General features: G+C 56.2%; 2 protein-coding genes across 2 annotated transcripts; both read right to left on the reverse strand.

The window, feature by feature from the left end:
- Window positions 1-23: 23 nt before the first annotated feature.
- MONBRDRAFT_28797 (uncharacterized protein) lies at window positions 24-6,133 on the reverse strand (the record flags this gene model as incomplete). Its single annotated transcript, XM_001749286.1, has 21 exons — window positions 24-107; window positions 368-916; window positions 1,039-1,221; window positions 1,316-1,405; window positions 1,491-1,613; window positions 1,890-2,063; window positions 2,144-2,245; window positions 2,424-2,573; window positions 2,721-2,933; window positions 3,031-3,129; window positions 3,332-3,435; window positions 3,605-3,875; window positions 4,010-4,193; window positions 4,305-4,429; window positions 4,570-4,668; window positions 4,756-4,839; window positions 4,917-5,239; window positions 5,413-5,470; window positions 5,571-5,641; window positions 5,721-5,822; window positions 5,926-6,133. The coding sequence occupies 21 exons, from the start codon at window positions 6,131-6,133 to the stop codon at window positions 24-26; spliced, it is 3,396 nt and encodes a 1,131-aa protein (XP_001749338.1).
- Window positions 6,134-6,810: 677 nt separating this feature from the next.
- On the reverse strand, window positions 6,811-9,688 carry MONBRDRAFT_34030 (uncharacterized protein; the record flags this gene model as incomplete). Its single annotated transcript, XM_001749287.1, has 11 exons — window positions 6,811-7,090; window positions 7,236-7,455; window positions 7,564-7,677; window positions 7,797-7,927; window positions 8,026-8,109; window positions 8,235-8,369; window positions 8,451-8,542; window positions 8,704-8,768; window positions 8,878-9,078; window positions 9,174-9,425; window positions 9,545-9,688. The coding sequence occupies 11 exons, from the start codon at window positions 9,686-9,688 to the stop codon at window positions 6,936-6,938; spliced, it is 1,593 nt and encodes a 530-aa protein (XP_001749339.1). The 3' UTR covers window positions 6,811-6,935.
- Window positions 9,689-10,615: the final 927 nt, after the last annotated feature.

Genomic DNA, 10,615 nt, shown 5'->3' on the forward strand with positions numbered 1-10,615 from the left:
GAGCACCGACATGCACGCACAAACTACATCCACTGCACGCACGCGCGCACGCGCACACACACACAATATACAATTATGTGCCTAGGCTTGGCCCAAGTCTTGTGAATCTATGACACACCATGCAAACAAATCAGTGAGCCCAGGCGCATACAAGTCTGCAAGGGCAGCCAAAGGCCTCCGATTCGACGACAAGCGCACCTGGTCTGGATCGAGCACGCGCCGCAACGGGAGGCGGTGGACGTCGAGGTGGAGGAGGCGGCCCCGAGGATCGAGATGCAGCATCCGATGCAGTCGACGGCCCTGAAGCACTGCATAGTTCTGAGGCCCCTTGGCCTGAACCGGTGTAAACCCCGTTCGGCACGCGTACGGGCCGGGGCGGACTGGGTCGGCGCGGCGGTGCAATGGCATTGGCTGCCGATTTGAGCTCACTTTCAACTAGTGACGACCGCAGGCTAGGTGGCTTTGCGCGCGGTGGATCGGGACGTGGCGGTTCGGGGCGAGGTGGCTCGGGGCGTGGCGGTTTGGATTCGGTGGCGCGTGGTGGCATCGGTCTGGGCGGCGGCGGCCCCGACACAGACGACGATACAGACGACGCTGTGGTACTGGCCACCGATGACCCTGCTCCAGTTGTTGACGCTGTTGATAAAGTCGCTGGCGAGCTGGTGCCCGGGCGAGCTGGCAGGGGAGGCTTGTCACTGGACTTGCGCGACAACGGGCGTGGGGGCTTGTGCTGCGGCACGGGCGGTCGACTCTCAGACCGCGCCTTGGTGACCACGGGACCAGTTCGCTGGCGGCCCATCACCCGCGAGCTTCCAGACGTGGTGGAGCTGTACAGTGACTCCTTATCGTCCTCAGCCAGGGCCGAGTCCAAGTCCCCCGATGAGAGTTGATCCAAATACGCCAAAGTAGCACGTGCCTGAGATCGTTTGGACCAAAGGCCAATGATTGAGCTCTCTTTCTTTGTTGATCCAAGTCGTTGACAGCCCCGTCTAGCTTTCCTCAAGCTGAGGACCCCCGTTTTTTTAGCAAGGCACGCACCTCATGGTCATCAGCAGTTGAGATGCCGCTGTCATCCACATCGGCATCTGAAAGGTCAAACGACTCCGCGACGCTCGTGTCAAAAGAGGCCCATGACCCGGCGTCCGAGCCATCCAATAGGCGCAGTGACACCGGCAGCCCTTCAATCGTTGGATCGACAGAGCGCAACGCTTTTTCTGCCGACTGCATAGCCCGACAAAACACGGCCCACACCAAGACGTGAAACGAACTGTGAGCCACCCGTATGCATTGCCCATGGTCAAACAGCCAAACACACCTCAATGGCAGCAAATGTCACAAGTGTGAGGTAGCCAGACGGCAACTGGTCCACAATGACCACGGCCCCAAACTGTTCCATGGCACGTTGCTACGTATAAACAAACAGTGGTGAGTTTCAGCAGCAGATTGTGCTGCTCATCCAGGGAAAGGTTGGAAACAGATGGGTCACTGACCACCACCACGGCGGGCAGGTTTCCCTGCTGACACTCCACAGCCAGAGTGGCCAGCTCCTTGCGCAACTCGATCAAAATTTCCTCGCGCACGCGCAGTTCCTTGCTCATGTCGATTTGCTGAGCCTATGTCAAAAAGCCGCCGATTAGCCATGGTGTCGCGCACGCATTCACAAGACACACGTTGTGGCTAGCAGGGAGGAGCCTCTTACGGAAACTTTGAAAAGGCCAAAGACAGCACGATGATCTGAGATGCGCAAGGTGTCGACGCGATCATAGAGCATGCTGGCAATCGGTCCACGGCACAAGATCTGCAAGCTCAATGATATGAGACAAAGCTTGGAGGTGGCATTGGGCTGAGGCCACAACAAAACGCCGCTATTTGGCGGCAGGCAAACGCACCCGGTCGGTCCACGACGGCACACGCTGCTTCTCGGAAGTATCATAGACGTCTGAATCAAAGTCGTACTTGTACGTGGGCAGGAAGTGGATGGGAGGCTCATTGAACGAGTCGAAGACTGCGAGACGGGCTCGCTCGCGCGTCAATTGATCATGCTCTTTCAAAGTGGCCAGGTCCTGCCAACGTCATGCCAATATATGCAATACCCATGAGCTGTGGACGTGTATAGTTGGAAATATGGCCAAATGCCTCTGACCTTGTCAGCACAGGCTTGGCGACACTCCAGGTTCTCGAGATCGATGCGGTAGTTGAAGTCGCCAAACCAGAACACAGCCGAGTGGCTGTCCAAGACACGTCCCTGCTTGGACAGGCAAAAGGAAGTGAGTCAGGTCAATGCCTTTCGAATTGACAGTCAATCGGCCGCGGTGGGCATTGTTTGCGTCAGCGGCTTCCCACCCCTCTCCACCGCCCTTGGTGGCCAACAAGAACAACAACACACACGATAGCTGATGCAATTTCAATCGTCATCTCAGTACCTTGCCAAAGTCGATCCGTCGGTAAATGTCGTGGTAGTCCTGGTTACGCTCGGCCACGTGGCTTTTGCCGGCCGTAAGATGCGAGCAGATGAAGCAAATGGGCGTGTTGTACAAACGTAGTCGAACCGCGACAGCGCCCTTGTTCCCAACCTATCCCAAAACCACAATGTCAATGAGCGGCTGCGCAGGCGTGGACCGCGTCCCTTGTTACTCAAGAACGTGCGGGATATTGGACGCACGGAACGCAGCACGTGTGGCGCTGATGAGTCATGACAAAAAAAGAACGATAGCACAAACCTTGCCCCCGGCCCCGGTTTTCACGGTGCAAGTGCAGACGTCGCGAACCACGTCGACCAGGTCGGTCCGAACGAGCACAAACAAGCAGATGCCCACGAGCTGCACGCTCGTCAGCAAGGCATAGTCATCGCCCAGGATTGTGCAAATTTCGTTGGCCCACTCCAAGCGATTTGTCTGCGCAGTCTTGATCATGTTGGATGCATTCAAGTCCACCTACAAATGGCCAATAGCATGGTAAGAATCGCATCAGGGACGCTGAAGGCTGCGCTCTAGATCGACCGGCCTCGCTGTTCCCGGTGCAATGGCCTACCATTTCCTGAAACCCAATGGCATAGATGCCCAGCTCATTGCCTTGGTCCTCGCTGAGGCGACTGCGGGGACGAATGAGCCACTCATCAATGCATAGGCCCTATGAATGCAAACAAGGGTCGTTGAGCATTGTGTGTCACTTCGCAATGCGCGTGCTTCAGCATGATGCAACGTGACCCACGTCAGAGGTGCGCATCGTCTTGCCGCCATTGATGTTCCATGTGCCCACAAACGCCTGGTCGCGGCACGTGATGAGATTGAACCCGCGTTTAGGAAGAAAGATGAAAAACAAGCCGCCTTACGTTGATGGGCATGACATCTGAATAATCATTGATGCGAAGGCGCATGGCTTCGTCGAGTCGCTGACGCATGAGAACGTTTGGAATCACCAGCTCATCAGCTTGGCCTGCCAGACAAAGCCCTTGTGAGCAACCAGACTCTTTCGGTATCAACTTGAGACAAAGCCGCCACCAGCAGGCGATCCCCATGCGCGCAAACACACGCACAAGACCCGCCCCATCGAGACTCAGTCGCTCGCAACAAGCCTCAGCGGTGAGGGCTGGGCCTTGACTCACCGTCACGGTAGGTGCCTAGGAGCAGGTCGATGGCCGCTTGACGTCGACTGTCCATAAAGTTGTTCTTAAAAGTCCGGACCACGGATCGCTGCATGTCCTTCAACTTGGATGTCTTTACTCCACCAGAAATGGCACCAGTGCCCGTGACGCAGCGAGAGACGTTGTCTCCGTTGACTGACCACATGAGCGCAAAGACGCGACGAAATTCAAGCAACTTGCTTTCTCGCAGATCAAGCTCGGATTTGAGCGTGCCCAGCATATCCTCCAGAACCTAATGCCCAGATATACCAGAGTTATTCCCGTCAGCCTTTGCACCAAACAGCTCTAGACTTGGCACTGTGTCGGGATGGGAGCGGAATGCTACTTGGTGGCAGCAGCTGTAATACGTGTGACAACAAAACGTACGGCAAGGCCCACAACGCTTTGACAAAGGTTGGTGCGATCGAGGCAATCGAGGCAATTGACGCGGATGATGCCAAGTTGCTCGTGATTGACACGTTTACCAGTCAGACTAAAGAAACTGTCCGACGTGAGCCACGTCCGTAGCTGTTTGACAAGCGGCAGCATTTTGACGGCTTTCTTATTTCCCCTGTAGTGCAGAGCCCCGGGCTGAGATGAGCTGCCACCTCTTTGCCTGTGTTCGTGCCGAGTGGTCCGAGAAGCTTGCTCAAAAAAGTCTAAAGACTGGCCCACACGTTACCTGCACTTGGCATGAACGTCAAAGTGGACAAACGGCATGTCGGGGTCGTAGGTGCTGGCATGTTTCTCAAATTGAGATTCCAAAGTGTATTCACCGCCCTTCAGTCCCAATAAACTGACGATCACCTAAGGTTCTCGGTCAGGAGATGGCAGGGCAGTGTTTAATTGGTCAAAATTCCCCCAAGTTTGGTGAGAACAAGGCACGGGTGCAGGAGGCCGGCGCTCAGCAAGGTCAAAACGATGCATATAGTGTGGTGTCAGCGTACCGTGTGGCCATATGCGGCAGCAAGCTGATCAAAGTGGCGCTGAAACGCGGGTTGAGTAGCAGCAAACTCGCGCGTGAGCTGCACCTTGTGCTGACCGACCTGCGACCGATGTGTGGGAACCGGGTGAGGGCGCTTGCCAGCTGCTCGGTCGAACAACATGATTGGTGAGAGCAAGGAACGACGTACGTTCAGACCGGGCTGGGACCAGAAGATGGGCACCGAGCCACGAGCAATGACAAAGGACAGAATGTGTTTGCCCGCGAAAATGACCTAAAGCAGCCGAGTGAAGGTGAGCAACGCGATGGATATCGCACATTGAAACTCGAAGGCTGAAGCAGTCGTCGCACCTGCTCAGTCTCGACAAAGTTGGCGGCGTTGCCTTCATCGTCAACGCCGCGCGTATTAAAACGCATACCACTGCGGGCGTTGCTTAGGCGCGAGACCAACAGGCAACAAATTTGTTCTGACCCTGCATACACGGTGCGAATTTGCACCGAGCCGCGAATGACGGGTAGCAGCCAGTCTTGGCTGGCAATGCCGTGTCGTGAGACCCAGGTCCAGGGAACCCGGGTCCAAAAGTAGCTCGAGTCACGCTCCCCGGGCGATCGTGAGGCTCGCTGGCAGGCAGAAGGGAGATGGACCGTGAGGCGTGCGGACGCAGTGAAGTTGGCTGCACAAATTGCCAAGAGCAGGCACGCGACGTACAGCAGGGTTGCTAAGCTGGCACCGGCTCGATATGTCGTACACGTAGGCTGGAAGGAAAGAAGGACGCCGGTACACAGATAAGCGCTTGAGTTTGTGCCGTGGAGCGATCTCGAGCAGGGAGACGCCAGGCACACGCACCTCCGGGAGCGAGGCTTTCCTCGCGAGCTGAAAAATAGAAGCTGCCGGTGGCAAAGAGCTGGACCATCGGGGCGGCCAAGAAAGTCAGTAAAGCCACGATGGGAAACGAAAGACAGCAACCGAGCTCGGAGGGGCCACCAAGGGTGGTTGAAACTGACCTGCTTCAAGTAGGTGCAGTAGTAATCGTGGGGACGCTCATCATGGGCAGCCGAGGCGAGATATACCAAGTCTATCGCAAGCAAAGCCCCATGCATGGTCAGAACTAAGTGACGGCCGGTTCTACCAGTTACACCCAGATGTGATCCTACCGATGCGGCTGATGTGGTACACTTGACACCCTGGTAGGCGACCATTGCTCTTGCAGTCCATGACCACAAGCAGGACTGGGGCTGTGACATCCGAGCCCTTTTCTACTCGCAGGGGGCGCCCAAGCAGGATCTGTGAGCATGCAGGCATGGTGGCGAGGGAGCAGTCTCGGCGGAACTGGCGAGCCGGTGGGCGCAAATGGCGAACCGGTGGGGAGCTCAAGCACGCCGATGGCACCATAGACATCATAACGCTTGGTCAACTCCTGGCCGTGAAGCTCGTATTCAGGGGCGGTGAGGGCCTCGAATTTGCCATCGTTGCGGAACCACAGCGCCAGTCCGGTGGTGCGATTCAGCAAAAAGATGGATCCATCGCGCTGATGTTCCAGCACTCGAAAATTCCGGGTGAAGCCCATGGTGGTTCAGCCACCCGACCCAAGCCCCAACTGGCAACCAGAGGGCCAATCGGCAAGGGTCGGCGAAACCCTGCCCCCAAAGCCGGGCGCAAACGCCTGGAGGTACTTGTGGCGGCCACCACCTAGCCAACACCAAGCATGATTCGCGGTCAACATGACTCCAAGCACCGCCCCGCGACGGTTGCCTGCACCAGCAGCAACAACAACAACAGCAGCAAGCTTTCACCCCTCGCGACACCACGTACCGCAAGCCACAACGGTAATCCGCTCCTACCCAATCCCCGCCTCTCCTACCCAAAGCATCAGGCAAGTGGGGGCCGAGCTGCCCAGCGCACCGCAAACGGCACTCGAACCGGAGAGATCGGTTTCCTCTCTCTCTCGCGCGCGCGCTCTCTCTCTCTCTCTCTCTTTCTCTCTCTCAGAGACAAAAGTGTCAGACGACAAAATTTCAGAGAGATGATGTCATTCAGGCAAAAGTGTAGCAAACATCAAAGCTAAAATGAACAGAAATGAGAGAAGGGGGGATTGGTCTTTCTGGTTTCAAGAGGGGGGCTTTCGGAAAAAGGAGTTGGACATGCTTTGGTCATCCCGGCAGGGCCAAGACAGGCCAACGGCACACCTCACATCCCTGCTCCGTCTTGAGTGTGCATGTTCATTTGGCTCGGACCATTCAAGATGATTTGTCAATGTCGCCATTTCAGTTTTGCCATGCAAAAAGAAGGAACAAAGCACGCAAAAGGGATTGACGCTCACAAACAAGGCACAAATTCAAGTATTGCGCCTCAGCGATGCGTTTTGACGTCTAGATGAGCGGCTGGGAAGCGCTGAGGATCCATTCCTTGACAGAGTTCCAAGGCGGGTAGAGGTAGAAGGGATCAGAGATGATGCCAAAGTCGGCCCACTTGGACTTGATGACCACGGGCTTGGGGTGGCTAAATGCATCAAACGTTTTCTTGGCTGTATATGGGCGACAATGTTCACACCCCCCCGCACCATCAAGCAATACAAGCATGAGTACGTGCTAGTTTCGCGAGCTCAACAAACTGTCTGCACGGCATCGCGCGGGGAGAGGGGAGAGTGCTGTAGAGACCGTGGATCGTACCGTGGTAGGAGCCCATGCCCGAGTTACCGACGCCACCAAATGGCAAGCGCACATTGGCCACGTGGAAGATGCAATGGTTGACTGTAACACCGCCCGAGGCCGTGTTGTGCAGGAAGAGCTCCTGGGTGGTCTTGTCCTCGGCAAACACATACAAGGCCAGGGGTTCGGGGCGCGAACGGATCTCCGTCAGCGCGGCCTGGGCATTGGGCACGCCCACCACCTAGAGGCCACGCAGCCATTCAGGCAGACGAGACCCAACCAAGAACCACAATGTCAGCATCCGATGCTTGTTTTAGGGAGCGATACGCCAAAAGGCAATGAGGCATACCGCGAGGATGGGGCCGAAAATCTCATCCTCCATCAAAACGTCATCCATGGCGACATGCGCCACAGTCGGCGCCACATAGCGGGTCTCCTTGTTGTAGTCGCCACCAACGACAAACTACAAGTCGAAATGAAAAAGCAAGTCGGAATGAAAAAGACAAGGTCAAGCCAACGCGGATGACCACCCGCCTCGAGCTGAGCTGTCCAAGCAGCAGGGCCAAATCAGCGCAGCCTTACCTTGCCCTTGGTGGTTTCAATGAGGTCGGCGATACGTTCAATTTGGCGCTCACCCACAATCTTGCCAACGCTCCCGCTGGTGCTGGGATCAGGGCCATAGAATTCGGCCACAAAGCGACGGCATTCAGACACTGACCAACGCAAGAGCCCAAACCCCGCGTGAGGTGAGTCAATGCACGGCAAAGGCGCGTTGCGTTGTCGTTGTTTACGAGGCAATATGATCACGTACAGAACTTGTCAAGCACGGCCTCGTGGCACAACACAAAGTCGGGGGAAATGCATTGCTGTCCAGCATTGAGGTTGCGGCCCCAAACTATTCGGCCAAGCATAATGAGACTGGGTGAGTCATTTTCTGGCAGTCCCAAGGAGTCCAGGCCAAGTGTGGTAGACCCCCAAAATACAGTGAGCCGTGAGTTTATATCCATGCTGAGGACGCACCACAGCGCTTGGCGGCGAGGGTAACATCGGCCGACTTGTCCACGTAAACAGGGTTCTTGCCGCCAAGTTCCAGAATGCACGGCGTCAAGTTCTTGGCCGCTCCCTCCATGATGACACGGCCAACCTTGGGCGAACCTATTGAGGCGAGGATGAATGACAGATGCAGGGGTAACCATCAAAGGAGAGGGAGGTGGCATGGCCGTATCACCGACACACCGGTGAAGAAGATGACATCAAACTTGTGCTTGAGCAGCTCGTTGGTGACGGGTGAGTCGCGCTCCTCAAAGGCGCCGAGGACATGGACAATGCTGCATAATAAAGACGCAACGCAACGCCATCCGATGCACGATGCACGGGCATGAGACACATGAGATCCACCGTAGATGTTCCGTTGGTGTAGGCATGCTCGGATCAAGCGATACAAAGAGGCAGAGGCGTCAAGGAACGTTAGTCCTTCGAGTCGACGTACCGGGGGTCCAGGTACTTGGGCAGCTCACGCTGCACCAGCTCAGCACAGTTGCGGCTGATAACGCACTGCATTTAGACAGGCGGTGGATGAGGGCGAGGAATGGACGTGAAGGCACAAGACGCTGGGACGCTGCGAACAAAGATCGGACAACGCCAGAAAGCGTGGGCGGCTTACGGGCTTGACAATGGCCGTGTTGCCAGCAGCAATGGCACCAATGAGGGGCACGAGCTCGAGCTGGAGAGGGAAGTTCCAGGTACCGATGATGAGCGCAACGCCAAGAGGATCGGGTTGCAGATATTGCTTGGCTGGGAAAGACAGGATATGCTGCTCGCAGGGTTCGGGCTCGAGATAATCATCGAGATCAGCCAGCATGTTCTAAGCGGTCAAATCATCCAATCATGAGCCCCGAAAGGGCGACAGTGGAACAGGATGGGTGTCAGGTTCAAGGGCACATCATGAGCAGCGCTTACGTCGATCTCGGCGACGGGCAGGGCCCAGTCATACATGATGGCCTCGAGGCGGGGGCGGTCGAGATCGGCAGCCAAAGCCGCGATGATGTTTTCCTTTTGGTCGACAAAGAATTGACGCAGGGCTCGCAGCTGGGCCTTGCGCGTCTCCACGGGCAGGGAGATGCCAGACATGAAGCTCGCGCGCATGTCAGCGACGACATCGGCAACAAACTCCGGGGTGGCCTTTTCGGTGGGCGAGGTCTTGGTCACAACCTGGGGTTGGGCCCGGATCGATGCAAGTCAGAGATGGCACCAGCGACTTGAAGAATGTAGGGCGGAGGAGAAGCACGATCAAATGAAACAGTCTGCAAGGCCAAGTATCGGTGACCCACCTTGAGGCGCTCGCCGATCGTCTCGTCGACAACATAGTACTCTTGGCGGCGCTGACGGCGGGACATGAGCACCATCACCAAGCCGGTGGCGGCCGCCGCCAGAAGGCCAGTGTTGGTCAACATGGCGGCGGCGGCGGCATGCATGGGACCCGTTACCGCGCTTGGGAGATAGTCTAACGAGGTAGAGGCGACGAGAAGAAGGTCCAGAGCGGAAGTGAGCCAGCGGGTGGCGCGAAGCAGAGGCGAACCTGTACCTGTCGAAGCTCTGTGGCGCGATCAAGGGCGGGAAGCATACCATCAATGGGAAGCTTATAGTCCGGGAGAAGGAGGATGGGGGCAATGCCGACGGCAAACCAAACCACGCTGGAGATGCGACGGGCATGGCAGCCGAGCCACCAGAGCGAAAAGCCCGAGGCCACGACCAAAGTAAAGGGATCGGCATTGCCGCGCAGGATATGGGAAATGCTCGACACCATGATGCTGTCGACCGGGAAATTGCCCTCCACACAAGATGCAATTCCCCTACAAAGCCCACAACACCACCACCAAACGCAAGCGCCAAAACGAGGTGAGAATATTCGCCCAGACCACCTATTCACCGCCGCCGCCGTCACCGTCGCTGCCGCTGCCGTTTGCCACAAGAACAACAACAACAACAACTTGTCTCCAAACAAAAAAAAAAAAAAAACATCGATCCACTGGAGTCAAATGCAGCCATCCGACAGCGAGCTCCTTCCTACCATTGGTCTTGTTCCCTTACACCCTCCTCCCTCCCTCCCTCCCCTCATCTCCAACAACACCCGCTGCCGTTTCCCAACAACCCAACAGAGAGAGAGAGTTGACTGTCTTACACACACCTCTCCTTCTCCTCCACTGAGTGAGAAAGAAAAATCCGGCCTGTGCCTCTCTCTCTCTGCCTCTCATTCTCTCTCTCCATTCCCTCTGTCTCGCTCTCAATTCTCTCTCTCTCTCTCTCTCTCTCTCTCTCTCTCTCTTTATTTCTCTTTTTCTCAAACCGATTCATATTCTGTCTCTTCATGCTCTCTCTCGAATCTCTCGAATCTCTCGAAT

The sequence above is a fragment of the Monosiga brevicollis genome, genomic scaffold, assembly GCF_000002865.3.
Source record: "Monosiga brevicollis MX1 MONBRscaffold_29 genomic scaffold, whole genome shotgun sequence".
Taxonomy (NCBI): Eukaryota; class Choanoflagellata; order Craspedida; family Salpingoecidae; genus Monosiga; species Monosiga brevicollis.